At 38.6% G+C, this 27,289-nt stretch overlaps 2 protein-coding genes across 3 annotated transcripts in view; both read left to right on the plus strand.

The window, feature by feature from the left end:
• The first annotated feature begins 98 nt into the window (after positions 1 to 98).
• Positions 99 to 6,703, plus strand: LOC146678194 (uncharacterized). 2 transcript variants are annotated; one of them, XM_085416311.1, is made up of 6 exons: positions 99 to 1,134; positions 1,292 to 1,407; positions 2,940 to 3,087; positions 4,703 to 4,837; positions 5,015 to 5,108; positions 5,580 to 5,649. In XM_085416311.1, exons 2-6 carry the CDS (start codon positions 1,367 to 1,369, stop codon positions 5,618 to 5,620), a joined length of 459 nt encoding a protein of 152 aa, XP_085272437.1. In that variant the 5' UTR covers positions 99 to 1,134; positions 1,292 to 1,366; the 3' UTR covers positions 5,621 to 5,649. The 2 variants fall into 2 exon arrangements, 1 of the variants encoding a protein (XP_085272437.1); XR_014913045.1 differs by lacking the exon at positions 5,580 to 5,649 and adding exons at positions 5,722 to 5,885; positions 5,961 to 6,703 and having other exon boundaries at positions 106 to 1,407.
• A 2,746-nt stretch (positions 6,704 to 9,449) lies between these two features.
• Positions 9,450 to 27,289, plus strand: part of LOC146678195 (myocyte-specific enhancer factor 2A-like) — a 48,176-nt gene continuing 30,336 nt past the window's right edge. Inside the window, exon 1 of the mRNA XM_085416116.1 lies at positions 9,450 to 9,572. The gene's annotated coding sequence lies outside the window, so the exon portion shown is untranslated. The remainder of the gene's footprint in view (positions 9,573 to 27,289) is intronic.

The raw sequence follows: 27,289 nt of genomic DNA on the forward strand, positions 1-27,289 counted from the left end.
ACGTGTAGGCAACCCCCCCCTGTTCTCAGAAGGGCTCTCTCACACACACACACACACACCATCCCTTTGCACTCCCTACATGAAACGTCCCTCTTCTTTAACATTTCGGCTAACCTGGCCTCTTCCACATCCGACGTATATCCCTGAATCGCTAATTCTACCTCCTCCTCCGGCCCGCACGAGCTGCGGCAGCAGAACTTGTGGTGACAAACATATCAGTAAGTTTTGCACATTTTGCTGCGTTCACTCGAAGGCTTTCCCCCCTTTTTTTCTCGGAATTTTCTGCACCCCCATTGCGTTTTATTTTTTTGTTGTTGTTTTTTTTTTTAATTTGTCCATTTGTCCAAATGCCACTCCTCTCCAGCTCAAATTGATGGCGGTTTTTCGCTTCTTCACTTGTATTTCGAAATAATCGAAGGCGGGTATTTCGAAGTCGCAAAGGAATGACGTCACAAGAAGGTGATTGGTCACTTGCAATGTTGAACCTGGAACAACATTAATTATGATGATGTGGGAACAATGCTGACACGAGGAAATCAGATCGTCCCAAATGGATAACCTAGGTTAAAAAGGGGAGGGAGGGACAGACCGAGGAGGGCTGAGAGATTTCGTTCGATAAGCCCAATGTCTTTCAAGAAAATCAACCAATGGTACGTCGCGGTCGCAAAAGAAATTATAATATACTTTTTGGGGTAAATTATGATAGCCCTGGGCAGGCCCACAGGCGTACGCCAGATAGCTAGTCCAGACCTGGCTCACAGAATTAGTTCTCAATATCGCGTTAGTTTGGATTTTTTTAAATAATAGCCATTTGAAATGTCGTTTACTAGCTTTTGTATAAATTGAGAATGCGAATAAACTGACTATTCCAGAATTTCACTTTCACCTTTATTTTGAAATTGGGCCTTAAGTTCTCTTACCGTAATATTTAGGACACACACAACTCCAAACATGCACCCCCTGCACTGACTGTGCTTCTAAAACTGGAGGCTGGTTTGAGGAAATCCTCATCTGAACCCACCTGTGATGTCCAGTCCTGAGGCATAAGGGTCACAGGACAGACCAACCTCTCTGATAAGGTCTCAGGCAAACCAGATGTCGAAATATTTGCGCAGTGAAATTTGGCTACCTGTGGTAAGTAAGGAAAATATTAACCTGACAGCTTGAACATGTTCTTCCCGTGATACCTACCTACATCCATCTAGTGTCAAGCAGTTTTCCTTTTCTCATTCTTCCTAATCACCTCCTGGGCTCTATAGGCGTATTTTCTCTAGAGTTTTTGTTTTTTCAGGGAGCAGGTCAAGTTCCTGATAAATACCCCAAACTTTGAAAACGCCACCTACTGACCAATCATTTCTCAGGAAAGATGGTGTTAGCAGATAATCCGAGGACCGCTGTGTGGAGATGGTAAGAAGGTATCTCTTTTTAACAAACTGTCTAAAACTGACGATTTGCGTGATTAGTAGAGAAAATTCCGAATCAGAAGAGAGAACTTTTTCCTTTATTTAGGTCTAAGTAAAATACTATTTTTAAAGTAGTTTAATTTGCTCTAGACCAGGGGTGCCCAATCCCGGTCCTCGAGAGCTACCGTCCTGCAGCTTTTAGATGCATCCCTACTCCAACACAGCTGAATCAAATGAATGGCTTGTTATCAGGCCTTTGCCAAACACGATGGCATGCTGAAGAGGTAATCAAACCATTTGAATCAGCTGTGTTGGAGTAGGGATGCATCTAAAAGCTGCAGGACGGTAGCTCTCGAGGACCGGGATTGGGCACCCCTGCTCTAGACCATTAAAAAAAATCATAAAAGAGCACAAGAGACTTCCTCCCGTGCCTAAGTGAAATAACAGTGTCACTGATTAGGCATTTACCCCAAAGTCATATTTACTTGTTATTCCCAGTAAATATGCAGCTCTGGATCTGTCCCCGTTTGACAGTCATCCTCGATTGGAAAAAACCTGTTGTTACGTCCCCTGGCTAGTCTAGGGGGTTGAAGGGACGAACATAAAGGTGGATAGAGAAGGAGGAGCCAAGATGGTAAGTGTAGAAGGTCTATTTAATGCTGGTGATGAGATTTGGGTTCAGACTGAGGTATAACGTCAGGGAGAGCCATGGCCAACATAACAAACAAAACATCCCTGATGTAGAAATAAAAGAAACTTACCTAACTCCAAAGAAACAAAATATACAACCTATAACCATAACCTACCTAACAACACATAAACAGGAGAAAACAGAGTGTCAAAACAAAAGGCAGCTCTCCCCTACAAGCAGTCTGAACATGAAAAACAACAATGTTCATACAAGTTACAAAGGCATGCAAGCCTGCACGGGTATGGCAACCAAAATGGCCAGAGGGCACAGAAGCACAGCTCCACAGGCATTAAGTAGTGCTTTGCTGATTACCAATTAGCCAGACTCTGCGCAGCATCCAATCAGGACAGAGGAGGTGGAGCCTAGACAAAACAAAGGGTTAGTAGGGAGAAGAGACATCCTCCTGGGGGATGTAACACCTATAATAACCAGCGTCTCGTGTTCTTATTGGGATAAGTGAAGCCACACAATAAAAAGATGCACCCAGTATGTCAAACTTGATTCTTATGACTGGCGTAGACTTGCAAGTTGAGTTAAACATATTCAAAAAAGCCTACTTTCACTAAAAGACTTGTGCTGTAGTTACTATATCGACCCTCACACTATCTCCTTCAGATGTTGCTGACGTTGGTACGCAAAGGTCTCTGATTCCCATTTCTTTACACTCATTTATCATATACTGTATTACTAATGCATAATAGACCTAGTTTATGAAATTTGTATTTGAGCCAAAGATTCATCAAAAATTAGACTATACTGTCCACATCAAATGTAGGATGTTTTAATCATGGAAAAAGACTTGATTTGTTGTTTAAATGAGACCACTGAGTGTGAGTGTCTGACAGGTTTCAGAGACTCTGGAAGGAAGAAGTGGCAAAGAGAGGCCCGGAGAAGGCCTCGCTAGTTCGTGTGGCCCTGCGCTTTCTGAGAACCAGGCTGATTCGGTCGACTGCTGTTTCCGTCTTTGTGGCATTGTCATTATTTCTCGGGCCTGTGAGTTATCTGTCTTACAATATATAATACACTGCTCCAAAAAATGAAGGAGAATTTTATAATTAGAGTATAACGCCAACTAGGATAAAGCTCTGGGATATTTATCTAGTCAGTTAAGTAGCAGAGGGGGTTATTCATCACTTTCAACTGCTTTGGTATTAAGGGTAAGTTAAGTAGCTGTATGTTGGCCAACAGAATTATGTTATGTGTATATAAGCATGCATAAGAGCATTCAGTGTGATTGTTTTCCCCATCTTTAAACATTATAAGGAACTATGCCTTTATTTGTCTGTAATTTTTAACATGAATGTTCAACTCTAGCAGAATTGGTCAGAGCAAAAAATATTATTGAAGGTAAAGAGAACTGGCAAACTTTTTCTCTCACAGGATTTAGAAAAAAGAAAAAGGAACAACTAAAGTTGGTGGGTTACATCCAGGCTACTAATTGTACCACTACCCTAATCTCTGCCACCTTTGCCACCGTTCTGACCCTCTTTATACACCCCGTGATAGGCTTGCCACTTTGTGCAGCTAGTGTGAGTACCACAGAAGTACAGCAGTAATGACAAATTTTAAATGTGGTTTACCACAAATTGAAATTTTCCTGTATTTTTCTTTATTTCCAGGCCTTTACCACTTTTGCCATCTTCATCTTCATGAGTTACTGCATTGCTCTTATGTTTATGTCTGTGAAGTGGATAATTGAAGCTGGAGTGTCACTAAAATGATTAAGGGTAGATATACTGTAAAGGCTTGCTTTTCCTCCTCCCAGAGGGAGGGCATGTGTATGGGTTCTGTTTGTCAGTTACTTAGCAGTCTAGCAGTTTTAAATTTATCGTTTTCAAATTTTGTGTGATGTTAGATCTTAATAAGAGCTTAAGCATATTTAATTTTGGTGATAATTGGGTCAAGGTTGCTCACACCTACTGTTAAAATTGGTAAAAACTTTATATTACCCAGAATTTTTTATGGACTGTCTTCAAAGCTTCATAAAAATACATTACACCTTTGGGGACTTGAGTAACTATATTGGTTAAACAATGTTGACTTTGACCTCCCAGAAATCATATGGAGTAATATATAAAAAGTGCACTCTCGCTCACCTTCAACTTTAATTTATTCTGCACATTTTGACTGCTTTGTCCCCCTCCCTGGATCAACTGTTCTCACACTTTGTTCATCAGCAGTCTTCAGAGTCCACTGAAGGTTGTTCCCTATGAGCAAAGTATAGTGTGCATTGGCTTTCATCAGGAATTGAAAGAGTCTGCTGAAAGGGAATTTCAGGTGGCCAGAGCAGGGCTTCTAGGGACTAATCTAAAAGCAGTCATACTTGAAGCAGTGCAGTCTTCCCTGAAAAGGCCACCTTCAAGAAATATAGAAATATAAACCTGTTTAGGTTTTAGCTTTGCTTTTATAGGCAGTCTTGGAACTTCTTGGTCACACCTGGTATATAATCTAAATAAATCACTGTGCTGTGATTGTTGAAACTTAAACTTAATGGTATTGTTTTAATCACAAATTGTGAACCATTTTGGTAAGTCACTCCACTTCAGATGCAACAAGAGTGTTTGGGGGGGGGGCATTTCTCACAGCTGTCTTAACTTGTGTCTTTTAGTATTTGGAGTTCTGTGATGGCATCTTGGTTCTGGAGGATGGTGAGGTTCAGGAGGCTGGAAACCATCAAGCCCTGATGAATGCAAATGGGCGCTATGCTCAACTCATCAGCAACTACCAGATGGAAGAGTCTAAAGTAAGGATTTCACACAAACTGCAGTACAAATGTTTGTAGCTCTGTTACTCTTACTGTTCAGTTAGCTCAAAAGCCTTAGTATCAGTTCTTTGTTGCTTTGAATTCACTGAGTTCTGTAAGCTTTATTATGTTAAGTATGCAGACCTAACTGTGAAACTGTTATTATTCTCTTTTCAGAAGCAGATGGAAGATGAAGTGATGTCCCTGGATCCTGCCAACTTGAATGAATCTGAGCTAAGACCTGGTGAAGATGTTGGAATGATGAACAACGGTATAAAAAACATGAGCATGAAATTATTATTATTATTATTATTATTATTATTATTATTATTATTATTATTATTATTATTATTATTATTATTATTATATGATTTGTAATGCACTATTTAATTCATGGTGAACTATGAAGACACATGTAAGAAATGTTTGGAATAACGGAGATGTTATGGGACAGGTGCACCATTGTGGCACATTTCTCAAAGTCCATGTGTGACAGTGTCTGTGCCTTCAATCTAGCTGTCATGATATGACTCTGTTAGCTACTTTAACTTTTATTGATGTCTTAGAACTTAGAAAATAACTGCATTTTGTGCAGGTTTATGTTCATATTGGAAGAGAGATATCGGGTGAAACTGAAGAGCTTAAAAAGTTGTGCTGTCCGAGTATAGTGTTCATTGATTGTTTTTATAATCTCTAAAATATCTATAATCTGACCATATATCTATCTTTATCAACTCTCTAGAGATACAACTGTATACCCCAAAAATTGGATCCGTTCAATAAGTACACTGATGAGGAGATCTGGAGAGAAGTTGTTTCTTTCCATGTGCTCCTCCTTAAATCAGTACTTTCCTGCAGTAACAGAGGCTCATATTGTCTGATAGATCATTCTTTTGGATGAAGCCACAGCCTCCACAGATCCAGAAACAGATGCTCTGATCCAAAAGACAGTCAAAGAGGCCTTTCAAGACAGCACTGTGCTCACCTAGCACATCGCATCAACACAGTGATGAATGCAGATCGTATTCTAGTCATGAACAATGGACAGGTAACAAAGACGGTTAGACAAAATTAATCCGTATATGATCTTCAGCCTCAACTTACCAAGTGTTCTCTTTGACAGGTGGCAGAATTGGACCACCCAGATGTCCTGAACCAAAGGCCAGAGTCTCTGTTCTCTTCTCTCCTGGCTGCTTCTAAAACAATGAAGAGATGAACTGGTGTAAAGCTGTGATATCAAATAAGCACAGTAATCCCTGTAATGTAATACATTTACACAACATATTTTAATGTTAATGAAAAGGCAGTGTAACCTTTTTATAATTTTGATCAGTCACAAACATATTGGAGTATGTCGACCTGTCCCTCACACTTGGCTGCTATTTAGTTTTTGCTTGTTTAGTTCTCTGTTTTATTAGGTTTAAGCAGCAAAGCTTTTTTAAGCTTGATCATCAAGTTAACCATTAGGTTCAGGTTTAGGTTAAAATGTACTTTCACAGTATAAAACATCACAGCATTTCCCATTAGTATTCACATGCACTGTACACAGTTGTCTGATGTCTCTGAAATAATATTGCTCTGTTTATTACCAATAACTACTGATGATGCTGCCCTATTTTAAATGACAAGAAGGCAGAGGAGGGTACACAATGGCGAGAAATGATGAACATTCACTTATCAGTATTTTATTATTTCTCTATTTAGATAAGCAGGATGTGTTTTTGTTTTTCAACCTCGAAGTTTTTATAAATAGTGCATTTTACTTTTTACTTAATTGCATGTTAAATGTTTCATGGCTTTAAATAGAAGTGAACACGAGTTTTTTTTAATGTAAGTTTTAAATCTATTGTGTAAGTAGGGACAACTCACTTAAAAAAAAAAAACATGGTGAGGGCTAACCTAATAGTTACGTAGGTTTTTAGGTTTAATTTAAAAACGTAATTAGTTGATGTAGTAGCAGACAAGCTCACAAGAACCTTAAAAGAACCTTTTGATGGGTGCATAAAATTTTTTTTTTCTTATTTTAAATAAATTTCAGCTGTTAACTGGTTAAAAAGTGCCACAAACTGACCCACATTAAGAGGATGTGTAGCAGGTGAAACTGCTGTAAACTAGGGCAAAATGTTTACTGCCACACATATTAATAGATGCCTTTTCTTAAAATTGAAGAGCTTAAAAATCATTCATTTTAATAGAGGGTTATTTGGAACTTTGAGTTGTATGTTGTTGGAAAATGTATGAAAAATGAAATTATAATTAATAAAAAGTCATCAAAACTTGTCTTTCAATTAAGCAGAGGTCAGATGGTTATAAAGAAGTAAAACTTCAGTGAAAGAAGCTCGAGTCAAGTGCACTTCAGCTGTCATGTGGGGTAAGGACACACGAGGGCACTACAGGCTTCTATACTCGTATCCTTGAAGGACTGGGTTTCATTTTTAATATGACTGATCCTCCCTTGGCACAGACACATGTTCTCAAAGAAATGCTCTGTGAGGTTACCTTTTACCCACTGAACTTTAAAAATAACTCATCTCTCTGAAGAGAAACTACAAGCCTCTAAATATATAATAATGTATGGTTCAGTTAAACAGTACGAGTCTTTTTACATCACTTAATTGTAAATATCCACACCTGCTGAACAGATTAGACTGGGCTTAATAATTCATTGCAAGTTGTTGCATTAATATTGGTTTAAAAAAATAATTTGGTTTTCCCAAGCTACATGGGAAAATATGCCATTTTATTGAAACTAGGAGAGGTTTTCTTTTTCTAATCAGTGATTGTATAGAATTCTTCTAAAGTTTTCTACAGTCATTATTTCTAATACTACAGGTATTTAGATTCATCTGAAGTCAATTATAATTGTTTATAAATAAAAATTATACAGCAAAACTCTTTTTGTTATCGTCTTTTGTTTTGTTTGCAGCATCCAGGATCTTGTCTTATCTGATCATATGTAAAGCTTGCTTCAGTCTTTTACTAGTAAAGAATCACGACTTGCATGAGAGAAACTGAAACATCAGATTAGCAATGAAATAGTATTTGAGGTATACGGACAAGTATTGTACTTCAGAAAAGTATTCTACAAATGTAAAGAATTTTTTATCTTTACATTTGTGCAGAATAAACTGAAGGTTGAATTGCACAGAAGGCACTGAAGGAAAAAATATACTGGTGGCAGCTCAGTCAGCACAAGGCCTGCTGTGTGTCCTCAGGCGTGACTTCTGTGTGCTGCTTTAATGTAACTAAACTGAACTTGTAACATATAACAATAGAAGAGAGAAGCATGACATGCTCACAGTTTATTTACCCTTATGCAAGTCAGGTCTGTCTTGGAGTTTGAATGATTTGGTTTATGTTTCTTAACAATTAAAAATTTCCATGCAGAGAAATCTCCAGTGGTCTTCAGGCAGCATCTAAAGATTTCAGCTGGGTGCTCAAAGCTTCACCAGCAGTGTTGTTGAAGGAGGAATGTAACACTGAATGTTCTGCTTCGAGCAGATCTTCTCAGCTGCCTTAGAAATTTAAACCAGTGACCTCACAGTCACAAGCTTTCTCACCCCTCCTTGAGGCACAGGCTAAATTAAAATATCAATGGATCAATTATTATACTGGGTCTGTGTTTGGGTGAGTGCCGACTCACATGCTGTGTTTTCCGCCTAAAAAGTCTTGATCTCCTGTTTTTGAAAGATTGCATCTGTGATTTAAACTAATAAAGTACTAGATTGAATACACCCATGTACAGATGAAATATTGGGGCCTGGGCACCAACATGAACACCCAGCTCTCCCACAGTGAAGAGTCACTGAAATGAAAACACATACAAAATTACAGAAGAAGACAAAAAGTGATGACAGAATGTTTTGCATGTTTTTGCAGATGTTTCATACTTCTTTAGTATTTGTATATTTTGCATGGGTTGTGTGGTCTTGTATACTGAGTTGGTCTTTTTGCAGCCATATCTAGTGTAGTTGTGCCTTTATTGTAAGTTTGTGCCATATTTCTGTAGTTTTGCTTCATTTGGAGTCATTTTGCATCTCCTCTGTATCTTTTTTTGCTGTTATTTTTGTCATTTTTAGTGGCCAATTTGTTGCTGCTTTTGGTTGTTTTGCCCTTTAATGTAATAAAGCAATAGTTTGTCTCTTATTGTTGGAGTTATTTGTGTGTTTTTTCACATTACAGTGGCCATTTTGTTTCTGTTTGTGATTGCTTTAGGTGTGTACCAATTTGTGTGTGTGTGTTTTCTTTTTTTTTGTTGTTGTCATTTTTAAGTAATCATCTCTTTATTTTTTGTCTTTTTTATTTATTTGAATGTTGTTGTTTTTTTGGGTGGGGTGTAGTGTGTCTCAGAGTTGAAGGTCAGCTAACCCTTTGTGCCCCTTATCCACCAAAGAATATCTAGATTGTTTTCTGAAGCGTTGTTTTATTCGTTAGCGAGCTACTTACACTGACACGTTTAAAGTATAAATGTGAACTCATATTTACAGCCCTGTTTCAGACACGTACACACTGCAGTACAAATCGTGTATGCCTGTCAGTGTGAGTGTGTTGGAAGATCCAAGCACACACGTACAGACGCTGCTATACACACACTCCAGTGGGAGGAGCCAAACCTCTCGCAGCTCCGAGTTTGTCAGTTTCCTAAATATAGCGGACAGGATCTGTCCGTGTCTTTCAGCCGGAGACACTTTGATAAAAAGCCCGTATTTACAGAAGCACCGGGAGGCCAGCGGGGGTAAGTGGAGCAAACATGTGTCTTTGTATGTGAAAGTGTGCTGACTGTGTTCTGTGCTTTGGAGACTGAAAGGGAGGGGAACCACGACCCTTCTTGAAGTGCTGCGATCTTCTTTCAGTGTTTGAATTTCTTCCAAAACTGCCTTAAATGTTGCTTCTGCACTGCTTCATCTCTGTCTAGGCTATATTTGGTAACGGTTCGTGCTTGTTGTGATCTCATGCCTGAGTGTCGCTTACTGTGAATACTGTACGCGGAGGCTACTGTACATGTTGTGATAAGTGGTCTGAGTGAGAGCTGCATAAAACTTTGATTGGATTGGACTATCTTTGACAAAGCGTTGCCTTTTCTGCGTATCTCGTTTCGAATATCGCAAAACCTGAGGTGTCCTGAACAACGTGTGTTATTTCCTACAGGTACACAACACCCAAAACTATAACCATAAATTAGCCTTTACAATGGTTCAGCAAAGCAGTCATGTTGGAAGTCCCCATCAGTGTACATGATCACTGATCGAATAGGAGTGAATTATACAAGTTTAAATAGTTTTAAGCCAAACTATCCAGTAGTCTAAAGCAAAAAAAAAAAGAAGAAGAAGAAAGAAGAAGAAGTCCAAACCATAATTTGTTTAAAAACTAGTTGAAGCAGTGGCATGATTGAAGAGTTATTACAACTCATCACAAAATATCTGCTGGAAGATTTCAAAGTACACCCTGCTGGAGATCCTGTGACGACCAGTACACATAGCTGGGGAACAACAATCAAAAATCATAGATGTATGTCAATAAAATAGAAAATTTAACATTAAGTTTTTCGACTCTCTGAACCTGACACATTACGCTTAAGTATTTTACCTAAAGGGGAAATGCTGCTTTAATCCTTATTTTACTGCACATGCTCATGTTGACCCTTCTCATATTGCCAGATTTGAGAAGTTGTCGCTTTCAGTCAAAACCGAAAAATTACGTTGCTTAGTAGGTTTATTAATAATATATCTGTTATTACAACCCTAGTGCTAGAACACCTCCGTCTTACTTCATTCATTCCAAGAGTAACTCATCAGAGCTGAAAAAAAGAAGAAGTGTGGCAATCATTTCAACTAGAGATATGTCCAGTGTTGGGTAAGTTACTTTAAAATAGTAACTTAGTTACATTACTAGTTACTTCTCTCAAAAGTAACTCAGTTACTTCAAGTTACTCGTTACTTTCAAAGTAACTAGTTACTAGGGAAAGTAACTTTGGTTTTACTCAGAATTCTCTTGTTAATGTGTTTCTTCCATAACTTTGCAGTCTTCTAGCTTGCTTACTTGCCACAGTGCACTGTGCCACCTACCAATAGAAAGGAAACGATAATGTGCATATTTCCACGAGAGAAATCCCACGCCTGGACCGTCATTGACTGCTTCCATGATTCTAGCCTACGTCACAGCGTCATGTGCGCCTTTTACATCCAACACAAAAACTGCAGTCGTGGTGCTTTCGATTGTACTCAGAACTCGGAAATTCTGCCTTCTGAATAGGAAGATGTAGGTAACACCAGACTGCAGATGAGCTGCATACAGGGCTGGACTGGGACAGAAAATTGGCCCGGGCATTTTGACTAGAGACCGGCCCACCATTATAGGAAAAATCATAAAGCCTTTGAATGAAAATAAACACTATTGTGACAGTGATGTACACTGTTCTGATGGTATATATGCATCAATCTATCAATCGTTTGTTGTAAGATTCAGATAATTATTTTTTAAAAGCTAGACATTTGAAATGAGAATAAGAAAGAAAAGTATTTCTTTGCGCCCACCTCTCCCTGTTAATGCCCTACATGCCCCCCTGGCAAAACTTTGCTAGATCCGCACCTGCACAGTTACCAGCTGTCAGCTACCTAAAAAAGGATCCTGGGGTTATTTGTCTCTCAGAAACAGTTCATAACTTCCCTTCAACTCATTCATGTCACCTAAAAGGTAAACCTGTTTCTCCATCACCTGTTCAGCTCTGATGATTCAGTAAGGACATCTCCTGGTTTCATCTTCATGTTTCCCTCTCACCAGATAACCAAACCATATCATGACCAGCAGCTTTTTTGCAGCTGTGGCTCCAGCAAACATCAGCTGATAGTAGAAAGTAATATTAAATAAATTCTAACAACAGCTGATCAAGCTTAAAAGTGCTGCTGTTGTTTAGCGCGACATCCGCTGGTTTCCTCTTTCGGCGCAAAGTGAGCGATAAACAAACAAGAGAGCCGATCAGCTGATCATTGATCAGTTTTCATGATTGAAGTAGAAACGGGAGAGGGAGGGGGAGAATGAAAGAAGAAGAGGCAGCTGTGCAGCAAAGACACAGAATAACTCCAGCTTTGTGTCTTTTTCATTGTAGCTGAAGTCCGGGACAAACTGTTCCTTTTCACCTCAATAAGAAACGCGTAATATTTTCTCTGAATACCAGACGGGACGGTTGGCAACTCTAATAACTTATGAACAAAATAAAGTTCAACATCATTAACTTCATAGCACCACCCAGCTGTATAGAAACTCCGTCATGCTAGCTAGCACGCAGTACGGAAAAAGTCAGCATAACGAAAATAAACTCCACCTAAACTTGGTTCATATCTGACCCAGAGAGACTGCAGGTCATAACTTCTTACCTGAAGTTCAGTTCACACTTGGACCGGCGGCCGCCTCGGGTCTCTTTTCCTTCTGCGTCCCCTTTCCTTCATCCACCTGCTGGCCTCCACCACTTGCTAATGTTACTGAATCTGTGGAAGCTCCGCGATAGCCACCACACGAAGTAACGAGTAACGACCCTATCTAAATCCCAGTAACGACTAACGCGTTCCTGATTTTGGCATAATAACTAGTTACCGTGCTCGTTACCACAATAATAACGTAGTTACTGTAACGCGTTACTTAATAACGCGTTAGTCCCAACACTGGATATGTCATGTAGGAAATAAAGCAACAATGTGAAATAATGGCTAAGAATTCAGTGAAACGGATCATAATTTTGAAAAATAAAATAAACTAATGCATTTGTGTTGTCATGTGAGACTGTAGCCTGTCAGATTTTAGATGTTAGTCTGATCTTAGCGGGGTTAAAATATTTAAAAAGCTCTCTCTCTCTCTCTCTCTCTCTCTCTCTCTCTCTCTCTCTCTCTAATTGGAAACAAACAATATAATGAAACCAGTAAAAGTCATGAAATAAACAGTTATGACATAATACAGAACTGTTTTTGTTCGTTTGTTTGCAGTACCGACATTATCCACTAGGAGGAATTTATTAGCAAGGCAGTAATTTCCTGTCCTCTTCCTCTCACCCCAACCAGTTGCAGTAGATAGCCGACCCCCCCCGAGCCTGGTTCTGCACGAGGTTTCTTCCTGTTAAAAAGGAAGTTTTTCCTTCCCACTGTCACTAAAGCATTTAAAAGCACTCAAAGCTCAAAGGGGGTCATATGATTGTTGGTGTTTTCTTTGTTTTCTTTGTATTATTGTAGGGTCTTTCCCTTACAATATAAAGTGCCTTGGGACAACTGTTGTTGTGATTTGGCACTATATAAGTTAATCGAATTAATATATACTTTACTTACTTTTCATTTTTATATGTATTTTCATATATTTTAAATAAACCTCTTTTTTAAAAATTATTTTTACTGTAGGCATCACACATTTGTAGGGGCAGGGATAGCTCAGTAGGTAAAGTGGTCGCCCCATGATCGGAAGGTCGGCGGTTCGAATCCACTTAACGGCTACCCTGAGGTACCCCTGAGCAAGGTACCGTCCCTACACACTGCTCCCCGGGCGCCTGCTTAGTGGGCTGCCCACTGCTTCACTGAGTGAATGGGTCAAATGCAGAGAAAAACAAGTAATTTCCCCATGGGGATCAATAAAGTATCCATTATTATTATTATTATTTGCACAAAAGCAAAGTCAATCTTCTTCGGTTTTTAGAAAACAGTCTGCTATTTAGAAAGCAGCATGTCACTTAAATCAGTCTCTCCAAGAAGACAGAGAATGACAGAGTTCAGTCTCCAGTTGTGTGATTTCTATTAAACAGGCTGTGGTTATTTTATTGGTGTCTGTTACTTAATAAAACAGTTAGCTCATCAAATCAGTGCTTATCGCTGAGATAAGGGATAAGTACTGACTAACTCATAAAGTTTAAAAACATTGTTTCCCTCACTTTGTTGTAAAGTTGTATTTAAAGGATATATGAAGATTATTTAATTTGCTAACCTAAACTTGAAGTGTGGTGTGTTTTTAGTTCAATACTACTTGGTAAAAGAATGATTTTGTTAAGGGTGGTGTCACTGATGCTGGGTTAATCATTTCTTTGATAGTCTAACTGTGGCACTATAAGGAGCACTGTGGAGTGTATCAGCATTTAATTGCTAAACTCGTAATACAGCACTTTTCCTTTGATAAACATGAGAAGGGAAAAACAGCGACATAATATAATGTCTGTGGGAAACACCTAAAAACTTTTTAAATGTGTTGGCTCATAAGAAAGACCAATCCACATTTTTTACACATTGATTGTTAATAGACAGAAGTTATTGGCTCTGTAGTTCAGGCATTCATGCTTGTCCCTGCTGCCTCATTCCTGCTCTTTGTTTTCATATTTCATTAGCAGGGCGAGCAGCATGTACCATCAGCTTCAATTATCCTCCCTGTCAGCGGACCGGCAGGGCCTGTCTGCTGGCTTTAGTGATTACAGGCTTCAGGGGACAGGTAATCAGGTCATGGTTACACTGTCACCCTGTCAGACTGCTGAGACCACGGGGAGCAAATGGGATGAAAGAACTCTACCATCTTCAGTCAGTTAAGGCTAGATATTGATAGTGTATATAACCCGAATACTGTCTGGCATCATTTTGGTGCAGTATCACATAGTGTATATATTTTCTTTCCATTAAACATGGTTGAAACTCTGATGGCATCTCCCTGGTCAAAACTAGTCATGTTAGAATACCAAAAAAATAAAAGACCATAAGCGAACAAATGTCAGTGTTGTATCCATGTAGCATAGACGTTGAGTCAGACAATTTCTTTAAAAAGTGAGAAAGATAGATTAGATGACTGCAAAGAAGGGACCCAAAATCCTTTTCCCATGATGACTAGAGAACATGAAAAGATCTCTACCTGATGGTTCTTCAGCATTGAAATGTTTTTTGGGTTCTTCTAAGAGTTTCGTTCAGTTTTCCGCAAAGAGCTTTCAAGGCATACTGTACAGGACTTGCTAAACACCAGATGGAAGCTGGTGATCATATCATAGCTGAAAAAAATCTTAGAGACCAAAAAATGTGGTGTCCCTCAGTTTCTTGACTCCAAGTTACCCTTAATGTTTAACATCAGCCACATGAGTTTAAAGTTGCTCCCTGTTTTTTTTTTTGCACAGGTTCAAGTTATCTGAATGGCTTAATAGCTGTTATCCAGGGTTTAAAGTAAAGCAGTGTATTGGGACTTGATGGGAAGTAGTGCATTCTTAAAAACACATCATATGTTATGATGGGTTTCACACGGGAATGTTCTCATCACCCAGTTGCATTGCATAGTGGTTTCATGCACATCCTGATCTGATTATTTTAAATCTGATTAAAATACATGTTGCTAGTGCTTATGTTTAAAAGAATATACTGTAATATCCCTTGATACTTATGTCAGCCCATTTGGAGAACATGGACCCTGCCTTTCATCATTGTTTAACTTAAAATTTGCTTTAATGCAGCCCACAGTGCTGCTTCTAAAACCCATTAAACAGACTATGAACATGTGGATATCCTAGCAGAAATGATAGACATTATTACTGTGTCTGCCAAAATAAAATGGGAACCCACCCCCCCAAAATATCTAAGTGTTTTATAAAGAATGATGCAAGAGTTGGTGCTGAAGATGTTACTAGGGTGTGTCCAGTACATGCAGAAGAAATTCAGCACCATCGTATTTTCTTGATTTATACCAATGCTTCTATAAATTTACACCTAATACAAAAGACTGTTCAAGCCTAACAGTCATTTATTTACTTAGATATTATTCAATATGTGCATACAGCCTGTGTGACACTTGCAGGGCACAGTCCCAGATTTTGCTGATTTTACATTCATCATTGAGCTACCCAGGGTAAGTATGTAACCAATGATAAAAATATAAAACATAATTTCCCAGAAAATAAATTAATTTATCTGACAATGTGTGTTTTCAAATATTTGGAGGGGAGAGCTTTTAAATACAGTTATATGTAAGCTACATCTAAAGGCATGCAGCTGTCATCACTGGTACTCCAGCTTCAAGTACTTTTTAGCTACAGTACCACGATGCTGCTTGACTCAGCTGTCATGATGGTATTTGCTAGCCTTGCATTGCTATACAAATGTAATTAGTTTATAACATGTGATTTCTAAGACACATTATCACTTGGCACAGACCAAAGCACCTCTGGAAACAATTGGATGATTACAACCAATCAGAGCAAAAAAATGGGATGTATTGCTAATGGATGGAAAAATGTCATTTTCATCAAACCCGCCCCTTGTTGGATTAACAGTTGTCTCAATGCCAACCAGGCTTGGAACAGTGACTTTTCACATTCATATTATTCCCAGGCTAGGTCTTGGCCATTCATGCACATTGTCTAGTATTCAGTGTGACTCACCACAGACCAGGGTTGGGGAACTCCGGTGTCCTGCAGATTTGCAGATTTTAGTTGTGTCCTTGATCCAACACAGCTGATTTAAATGGCTGAATTACCTCCTTGACATGTCTTGAAGTTCTCCAGAGGTTTGTTAATGAACTAATCATTTGATTCAGGTGTGTTGACCAAGGGTGATATCTAAAACCTGCAGGACACCGGCCCTTGAGGCCTGGAGTTTCCCACCCCTGCCCTAGACCATGCTGTGTTTATTTTATTTTATTTTTTTTGGTGTAAATCTTTCTCAGTTGAAGGTAAACTTTAAATTTCATTTTAAAACTATCGACCTTTACTATTCTATCAGATTAAAACACCAAAGAATTGAAGAATTATAAATCAGTTTTGCAACAGGAAGCATACAAAACCAATATTGGTTGTATAACACGTTGGGTAAATCATTTAATAGTATAATGTTAAACAAACCTGTGATTTCTCATGAGAAGTGAGGAAATATCCTTTTTTGACATTTTGATGTAAATGAAGATGTGGATATAAAACCTGTTAGCAATAACATGACAATCTTTAATCTTGTATCCACTCTGTCAGTTAGGTTTCTTTGTGTGGCTGCACCGAGTCCATGTGTTCCCAAGTGGTATTTCCTTCCCCTCCTAGTTTCTCTAATGATAGAATATTTGGGGCCTTGTGGTAAACAGAAATAGCAACACTTCTGAGGGACAGGCTTCTCTTTTTGCACCACATGCTGAAGAAATAGAGGCTGCACTGTATGCATTTGTATGTGTGTGTGTGTGTGTGTGTGTGTGTGTGTGTGTGTGTGTGTGTGTGTGTGTGTGTGTGTGTGTGTTTTATTGAAAAGCTATTTTAAGTTATCCGTGACTGACTGATTTGAGTTTTTCTTTCCTAGTCAATTAGATGACTTGCTTTAGTGAATCCAAGCTAAATCACGTAGCTTTAATGTGGATAAATGCGTTGAACCTGATGAGCTTGATGACGACTCCCTAAACGTTATGAATTTTGTATCACGCAAAGAAGAAAAGATGAAAGCTCTAGTTGATAATTCTTGCCGTAGAAGCATTCAGCAGATTGACTTCATAACTCTCAGAGAGTTATGACCCATTTCAGCAAAAAAAACAGTCTAAATGAGAGAAGTGCTCTCAAGATTTCCTCTCCAGAACAAACTGACTGGACTGCATTTACAAAGCACTCGTCTAGCTTTAATAAGCACTTTACACTACAAACCAAGCTCGCCCATTTGCACAATGCTTTCTATACTACACATTTAGCATTTTTTCCTATTATATTCACACACTGTCACATTGGGGTTAGTTTTAAGGTTCAGTATCTTGCAAAACGACACTTGAGCATGCAGACATTCATTCAGAAAAAAAATGTAAATAATGGTTTCATAAATTAATTGATATGTGTAGTTATTTAGATTTAGCACACCGGTAATAGCCAATAACTGAACAGTCACTATCAGCAGTTTTACCAAGAGGTGCATCACTATTATTGGAGGCACCATACACAAAGTAAAGGCAGTGCCACATTGCAGCACTTCAGCTCCTGTCATCCAATCAATATACTTTGAGCTTCAATGCACCATCTATTGACCTCTCCACATCTTCGTTTACTAGTCTGCTAACATCTTATTTCATTGTAGAGCTCTGAAGTTCATGAATTGAATACTTATTGTAACAAAAAAGTGACACAAACCTAACCTTTCTAAATCTTTTGACTGTGCCACCTTCTCTGTATCCATTCCTTCTCCTTTCACTTGCCATACCAAACACTTCTAGTTTCTATCTGACACTTTAGACTTAAATCAAAGAATTCACTCTGGCCACTCTTGTAGTGTCGTGTAAGGATGATGACAAAAAAACTAAAAAATATTCTTTGTCTTTGACTGTTTGAAACGCCAATTGAGAAACATTTTGTTGATCCACCCATCCACCCTCCACACTGCCGTATGACCTGGCTTCCTAAGTTTGCTCCTGTCATAATTACTTTGGCCATCAGAGGGCTGTGTCACATGTTTTGAGGTTAGTGATGCTGTTGTTCATTTGAGCAACTGAAAGGCAAGGCAAGGCAAGGCAAGTTTATTTGTATAGCACAATTCAACAACAAGGTGATTCAAAGTGCTTTACAGAGACATTAGAAACAAGAACAAATAAAAAGCATGATTTAAAATTGATTAAAACAATGAACTGACAGAAAGGTTCTGTCAGTTCATTTGCTTGTATTGCAGTGACTGATGATTATGAAGATGTATTTGGGCGTTGAGGGTTTGAAATGGTGATATTAGTTAATTAAAATGAACTACAGTGAGCCTGGCTTGTGACAGGTGAGCACATTAAAATACTTATTTGATTATGTATCTCTGCTTGTCCTGATTCAAATTACTTTCCGGCAGCGCTGAAGGGTCAAGGGAAATATAAAATGTGTTTTAGGCGTATTTATATATGGAGGTAATATTGAAATCATGTTTATTGTGTTGAGCAATACTTTCTAGCAGTGAAGGCTTTGAGTGATCTCGTCTCTCTTCAACTCTACCCTACTCCACTCTTCTCTGCTTTCCTCTTGCTGTGGCTTTTGGAAAAGCTCCTAATCTGTTGGACTTGAGAACTCTTCCTGCGGGGTCACCCCAGTAATCGGGTTTGAGCCAACTCTTCCTAGCCAGCCAAACCTCTGGCTGCCTGCCGTCTGACCACAGGCCCACACACCCGCACGTTTGATGCTAAATATGCTGCAGAGGAGCTAAGAAATTACGCTCAATAAATATAGAAATCAAATAAAACAATTTCCAAATATTAGCCTTGCAATTTACTTTCCTGCAATCATATAAGTCTGCCTTTGTCGCTCACAGTAAATAGATTTCCCGCGGAGCTGCCAGGTTAAACAGTAATGTTGAATCAATAGCAGCATGGCTTGGCTTAATTAAACTCACTGTTGATTTGTAGGGATGAGAGCCAGACCAGAGAGTGGTTTGGGTCTGCTCAGTGTCCTGACACTGTTCTTAATGGTGCCAACACTTGATTAATACTGGCTGTACATGAAGACACTGTCACTCCATGCTGAGTTGAAGACTAGGTTATACCAGCAGCTTCCACACTGTTCAAGAGAATTCTTTATTGCGAGTGTCTGGCTTTTAGAGTTTTCTGCTAATATGTGTAGGATTGTTTTTTCCATACTGTGCTATAGTATGTCAAGCAGTCGTGCTGTGCATTTGTACTGTGGCCTTAAAAAACAGGGGATAAGTGACTGAAGCTTCTCTTGTGTTGCTCTTTTTACATTTAGATATCAACCTAACTTTACATTAGCATCATCCACGCCAGGGTTTTGCAAAGTAGCTGTTGGTATAGTAGTGGACTGAACCATTACTGCTGTTGCTGCTTTGCACTAAAAGTTTTCCTCTGGTGAACTTGCATGAGTTTTTTGTGAAGTAATAAAGAAGGCATGGTGTGTTTGTTATGCAGTTAGCAAATCTGTTCAGATAAACTGCTTTACCATCTTTCTTGGGGTGTTAGCAAGGACAGCTTCATCTCACAGCTGTTCTTAGCATGGCTTGGTCTGACTAACAGGGAGTTTATGTTTTTTGTTTTCATTGCATGGCTGTGCAAAAAGACAGTGAGCTCTCAACTGCTTGTATGGCACGCTTTTAGCTTGTTGTGCACCTCCCAGTATTTCTAACCCACTGCGTGCAGTGTAGCCAGAGTGTTCAGGCATGAGGTACAAGTGACAAGTCACTGTTAGTTTTATTAGCCCGACTTACTATCTTTTTTTTAAAGGAAATAAATGTTTTGTATTATATGTGATATCATTTGGCCGGTTAGGCAGTTAGCTGTGATTGGTTGTTGTGGTTCTTTTCATTACTCGGCTTGGGTCATGCACTTCACTTATACTGTGTTCAGTTATTTATTTATTTTTTAGTAGGCTTAGGCAAGTAGCTATTCAAAATGTAGGAAACAAAAAGAAGAAACTAGTTTGTTGATAACATTGCTTGAAGCACTGAAGCTGGTATTAAGAGAAGCCAGGATCATGGATTTGAGCAATTATTTCTCATAATCACAGTAAACCTAGAGGCTGATTATAAGTAATGTTAGCATAGGCACCCATATGGTCTGAGGGTGAATCAGCTGCTTAAAAATTCTAAAACACACAAAGATGCCATGAAGAAAAAGTGGTTTACTATTGTTTTATCATCCAGAATATTGAGTTGACACGTAATTAGATGTCTATAATTAGAAAGACTGATTAAAATAGGCAAAGTGCCTTCATTCAAACACTGCAAAACTGTAGGTTTGGAAATCAGGCCAGTTACAACATGTGTTGAAATACTAGCCAGTTTTCAGCATCTGCATAAACTTATAAACTCATCCTGCAGCTCTACACCGTCCATCTGTTTGCACAGCGTTTTCTGAGCACTTATTTTCTTGTGTTCAAAGCACCCACGTCTTATCTTTCCATTCAACAGGAGACAGTTTTTCAGTGTACAGCTTTTTTTAGTCTGACTTTGTTTTATTATTTACACTCACTAATCTAATGATCTGAAAAGCTTTAGAGACTCACCTTTTTATAGTTTTCTATTACCTCTATGTGGCACTTTTGCAAGATCGATACAAATTCAGTTTGTGTGGAGGCATTCTACTCGTCCAGTACATATGCTAACCTAAAAAAAGAGCTCACTGTTTAACCAGTATTTTCAAAGAGCCAGAAATGCTAATGGTGAAATATATGTGTGTATATGTAAGCAGGGGTTTTGGGTAGGGGATAGGAGATTGCCTAAAGGAACCTCAAGATGGAGGCCTCAGATCTTCTTACCATTACTTCACAAGATAAAAAGGAAGTTATTACTTTGCTGAAAGCGCAGAATTTCAATGAGAGCAGGAACAAACAAAATGTTAAAGAATTCATTATAATATCATTTAATAGATCAAAAGATTGGGCTGAGGCTACAGATATTTCTCATTTTTGGAGCTATGTGGCTCGGCAAACTCACATGCACTAATTCATGGTGTGATGTTCGCAAACTTTCCAAATGCGTCCCTTTCGGGAACTTTAGACTCATGTTCAATTCCCACAGCCCACGCCAGAGCCCAAAAGTGACTAGTCGATAAGTGCATGAACAAGACACTCGGATAGGCTACCTCTCAGTCATGACTGAGTGAGAAACTCATGCAGTCACATAACTTGTTGGTGATGACTTTTTAGAGTGGAAACTGATCAGTCAAACTACAATTGATGCAACTTCTATGTTGGTTACCTGACTGCTAATAGTTGCGTGTCAGTTTAACCTTAAAAACTGTGAAATCGTGGATCACTTATTTGGCATACTTTAAGGCACGATCCCATCACCCCTCTCTCCAGCTTTACTGTACAAAATCAGCAGCTATTGCTTTTCAAAAAGTTATAAGCAAAAATTGCCTTTCTCAGATCAACTCATAAATGAAGCTGTAACAGCTAACTTTGGTGGTCTTCTTGTTTTACTTCTACTCAAAAGTGTGCTGAATGTTGCTGTTTTGTATTGGCCTGAAAAAAGGGACCAATAAATCCACGTTAAACACTAAGCACTTATATGGTTGTAAGGCTTGCAAAACTCTCTCATAAAGTCAGTTGCATCACTTCAGTTTATACATCAGTAACTGAATGAGAGTCTGTTCTTTTGGCCAAATGGTTAGTACTGATTGAGCGAAGACTAGAGTTTCTAGTCCTTCTTTTTCTATATTCATTTCTGCAGAGAAATGTAATTTTTATTTTTGTCAGCTCTCCATAACCCACAAGCATTTGTAGATTTGTGTCTCTGTGAGACGTTTTTGAGGCAAATACTAAATGAGCTTCAAAGTTGTAGCAGTAGTGTTTCCATATAGAAAATATGATTGGGGATTCTTGACACTGAACTGTGTGGGAGCAGCTCAGATTGTAATTTGTAAATGTTATTGGCTCAGCAGACCTTCAGCCTGTTTTTCTTGTTAGAAATTTTACACTGTACGATTACAATTTGGAAACTCAAGCAGACACATAACCAACATAATGACCCTTAAACACAGTCCAGGCTCATCTCACCTCGCAACCTCAGCTGACAGCCTTTTAAGAAAACATGAAACTGGCAGACAGAAAAAAAGAACATATTTTGTCAGGATTCAAACTTAATTTGGAGTGCAATTAACATTTTTTTGTTTTCTTTTTAATGAAAGGAACAGAGGGTATGGAAGTGTGGCCGTATTTTACAAGGCAGCTTGTGTTTCAATCTTTGTTGCAGGCATGACATCAGTGTCTCTGTGTTGAGACAGGAAAATCTTAGCCCACTGCCACTGCCATAAAAGCAACACAATAATGAAATGACATCACAGTGTGCCAGTAATTAAACGAGCAGACTGCTGTCTTGGAGTTTTTACAAGGCTGGGAGATTGAGAGTAACATTGTGGCGCGTAGGAGAATGGGGTGTCAGTAAATGAAGCCTCCAAGCTACGGGCTTTTTTAATGTATAATTCACAAAAGTATTATTACATTTTTATTGCATTATTCTTATGGTTTGATACACACACTGACATGGCCTTTTATGTATTCTTGCCTCCTTAAAGAGAATCATACTTAACAGAATAACACAGCTTCTTCACATGCTAACTGGGGAGTCTGGTGGTACGGCAGATGACAGTTTAAGCCAACTAATCTGCCTGGCCTTCAGCCTAGCTCAAATGGCCATGCTGCTGGTGCATGGAGATCAGTTTAATTATTACATTTCAAGAAAAAACCCATTAGCTTCGTGACCTGCAAAACAGCATAGGCCAGTGTCGATACTCTGGCTGCTTGATACCAGAGGCTAGCTTGTCTGACTGTGGGTGATGAATTAATCACAGTGCATGTTCCTGTCATGCCTGGCAACAGACTACAGCATCATTTGGTTTCCTTTCTCCTGACTCACTATAAAAGACGTGTTCCTGTCTCACTAAGCCACAGGAGAGAAGCTAAAGTGGAACATTCAGAGGACTTTGACTCTACTGAATGTCAGGTTTTGTCATTGGCCACGTTTACAAGGAATCTCATTTGCAGCTGTTGTTGCTGGTAGTAATATGCAAATTATCATTCTTATTCAAAAACTGTGCATTGTGCCAGAGCATGATTTGCATAACAAAATGTTAATTCAGTCTAATGATATTTTAACATAAATTGACATTCACTTTCTTTACATCAAAGAAGTATGTGCGCATCTGGGCTTGTGTGGATAGTGGTAATATAGACGGGGAACTGTTAAACACTTCAGCTAGTAAATAAGCCCGATCTAAGTCCTGCACCCTCAGGGACCAGGTCCACCATATAGAATGTTTATGATGCATTTGTTCCCCTAGAACCTTTATAAAAAACTTCATTTATTAGAACTTCAAAGAATGTCCAGGCTTGCTGGGGAAAGAGAATCTTCTGCCTTATTTTGCCTTGAGCAAAAGATCCTCTCTTCTCTTGCTGGTGGATACCATGCAAATAAGCTGCTAGAAGGAAGAAGGACGACACTGAGCAAAATGCGAAGTAGGAGAGAGCAAGGAGACAAGCAAAGCTGCAGGGAAGGTAAAGATACGAATAAAGCAATCTCTGTCATCAGTTCTTAACACTTTAGCAAACAGTAATGAAAGAGAAACTCTTTCATCTATTAGCAAATCACCACAGATCTCACCATGGTTGTTTCTGCACTGACTACTAGGATCAGCTCCATAATCTACTGGAACAAAATGATATTCGGAGACAGTGATTTCTTTATTCGGCTGGCAGCAGAAGATTGGGGGGGCTATCAAGTGGTGCCTGCTGCGTAGTAACAGCTTGAAACCTTATTGATTTAATGTTGGAGTGACTGAAGCAGAGGTCACTGTGGGGTCAACACAATTAGAGTTGGACCCATGCTCTTTAATGAGGAGAAGTGATGAAAGGGTTCCCAATTACTCTGCCAGTTTGTACTGAAAACAACCTGTTAAGAAAGAGCATGATTAACCTTCCACAGCTCTAACTTCTGCTCATTCTTTACATGAGGAGCTGGTGAAGGGGACATTAATTAGTGCTCATAATGTTAGAACTACTGTGTAGAACTTTCTATTTTTACAAAGCCCCTTTAGTAAGACATATTGAGGTCAACAGTCCAGTGTTAGATGGGGCCCATCATGTTTATGTCAAAGGTAAATACTGAAAGAGGAAATGCATGGTACTATGTGCACTCTATTACAATTTTTAAATATGTACAATTGCATACACTTTGAGCAACATTTATTTGACACATAGTTGTGGTATGAACTATACTGTGCAAAAAAATCTTGTGTAGCAAAGGTTGCTATCGATTGAAGAAAAAGGCATCATCTTTTTTTGCCTTCCGCTCAAAAACAGTCTTGCTGACCAACTACACAAAAGTTCAACTTTGTCAGCTTCTTTATTCTGAGAGAGAGAGAGTCAGTGTTTCAGGAAAAAAGCTGCACATCTGTTGTGGATTTTAATCTTTTTCTTTTTGCAGTGCAGTAAACGCAGAAGTGCATTCCATCACGGATACAGTGTTTTTTTCACTGCATGAAAACTAGACTTTATGATCTTCCTGACAGCTGACATCGATCACCTCTACTGATGTCTAAGAACACTAGGCGATTTTGTTCCTCAGAGACTCTTATTGGCATTGAATGGACCAGGTGTTGCTATTGTCAAAGATGCATTATATTATATTATATATTACATCTATGAAGCAATAGGCAGTATATTAACTTATAGCCTTTACGTTAGCTGTGCCTATAGAACATTTGGAAACAGAGGGAACGGCTATCATGTCTCTCCCCAAACAATCAGCTTACCAGCAGCTAAGTAACTAATTTGATCTTGTTCGGCTAATCTGTACAACACCCCCAACACCCCTGCAAAAATGCCACGTGGTTCCATGTGGGTGTAGCTGTGTTGAAAGTCCTTGAAAACAAATTCTTACCAAAAATTGTCGTCAATTTTATATTTCATTTTGACCAAAGGCTTGCTTTTTGCCTTATTGGCTCATAGACATCACAATAATTGTTTTAATGTGATTATGATATGTGACAGTGTGATATGTATTTTTCAAAATTAATGTTAACTATTTTCACACATGAATTGCAACCGTGAACTTCTTGAGAAATTATCTAACAAAGGTGCATGTGAGAACACAAGTTGGACATTGAATGCCCTTTAACATGCCATCTCTCTCCATGTGGTGTTGACTGATGTGAGAACATGGCAAGTAAATTCAAATGGAATAAGTGGAATGTTTCCTTTTTCCACTATCTAGACAGCGCTTTCTTCTAAACCACAATGAGTAATTTAAATAGAAAAACCAGGGGAGTGAAGTTTTTACCCTTGTGTAACAGATATGGAAGAAGGAAAATCTGGACAATTATAGGGTTTAATTTTCCTGACACTGGCCCTTCGGAACAGTGGAAACCAGCTCCAACCACTAGTATGGATCACGCGCTTTGCCCTTAGAAATTTGTTTGGTGTTTGTTTGTGTGTATATATTTTTTAAATCCAGAGACAGACTGATAAATAACTTTATTGTTGATAAATAACTTATAATAAAGTTTAGCATAAAATAATTTGATCTATTTGACCTTTTGGCCTGACTTCTGGCTTCGGATGTAGCAATAAATTTATGTTCAATGGAATAAGAAAATGTTAATGGTGGTTTGTGTGTTTGTAGTGTTTTGAAGGGTGGTTTACTCAAAGCTCCTTCCTTGCCAGACAGACTGATCATAAAACAGGAAGTACTGTAGTTGACAGAGCTAACAGGAAGCTGGCAGCTTGCAGGGGTTTTACTTCACTCTAGTTTAGTTATGTCCAGCCTTTTTGTCATCACTGTGGTAGTAAATAATTTTTTCATACTTTTAAATATAGACTTAGTTGAAGTTTTGAGACGCACACAAATAAATGCTAGTAATAGTTCCAAATCATTTTTAAATGACTGATGAATATTAGATGACTTAACCTGCATTTAATCTTGGAACATTTCAATGGCCATGAGTTTGAAACACTGTTGCTGATGAACTACGTGGGTGACACAATGTTTCAAACTCCCACACTACACTTCACTATTCATAAGAATTGCTCAGTAGAGTCATGGGTCATGATGTTTCACTGTCAGAAAATGTAGCTTTAAGTGAGCTTAAATTTAAGTGAGCTCTTCATAGTGGATATAGGTTATTGCTTAGTATATTTATAAATTGTATACAACCGGGAAGTATTTTAAAGGAACAGTTTAACATTTTGGGGTATATACTTTACTTTCTTACTAAGATTAATGATATCATTGTCATGTTTATGCAGCAGCTAAACAGCCAGCCGTATGGTGGCCATGTTCATGGATAGAACTTGGCCAGTGCTCTGCATATGACTTATTTAGCCATTTGCAAATATAAAGCAGTGGTAGTAGTGATTGCAAGCTTTACAGTTTAACCGATGTTTATGTGCTCTGCCACAAGTTAACTGCATTGCCGTCAACTCAGTAATGTGTTAGACACAGAGAGAGGGACTAGTGCATTGTTCCAAAGATCTTAACAACAACACTACAATGCCAGGTGTCCACAGCACTACATTTGCTTACAATACATGATAAGAATCTCTGTCACAGCAGTTTCAGTGTTTGTGCAAAACTCTTCATCCTAGCTTAGTGCCTTAGGATGGCACTACTCAGCAATTCCGCTTTAAAGACTTCTTGAAACATCTAAACAAAATCAGCCATAAATAAATAAAAAACAGTCAGAGATGTGCTCTTCTGCTGGGCTCTGCCAAACCTAAGCAGCCCATATATTCATGCACCATAGTGTTCAGTCACCCAGCACTAGCTTGGTGCTGGTTATTAACAACTCCAAAAATAAGTACTGCTACAGCTACATTCGCCCACACTAACATTCACTAAGCAACATCATTTGTTTGAATCATAAAAATAACAACTTGCATTTTTTTAAAACTTGATTCAAATTTAAACTGACAAACAAAAGCACAGAGAATAATTATTAAAGGTAAAACTTTCTTTGGCGTTCCTTTTTATTTTACAGACCACAGTTTTGTCTTTGGCTGAGCTCAATATTCTTTACTTCTGCTTT

This window comes from Rhamphochromis longiceps, linkage group LG1, assembly GCF_057381845.1.
Source record: "Rhamphochromis longiceps isolate RC_006_pf linkage group LG1, R_longiceps_female_GT1.1, whole genome shotgun sequence".
NCBI classification, from domain to species: domain Eukaryota; kingdom Metazoa; phylum Chordata; class Actinopteri; order Cichliformes; family Cichlidae; genus Rhamphochromis; species Rhamphochromis longiceps.

Excerpts from the sequence above, each read along its gene's own strand:
- LOC146678194 (XM_085416311.1), top strand. The coding sequence starts at position 1,367 with ATGGTGTTAGCAGATAATCCGAGGACCGCTGTGTGGAGATG. Across the intron at positions 3,088-4,702 it reads TGTCATTATTTCTCGGGCCT|TATTTGGAGTTCTGTGATGG; the intron begins GTGAGTTATCTG and ends TGTGTCTTTTAG. Across the intron at positions 5,109-5,579 it reads TGTTGGAATGATGAACAACG|AGATACAACTGTATACCCCA; the intron begins GTATAAAAAACA and ends TCAACTCTCTAG.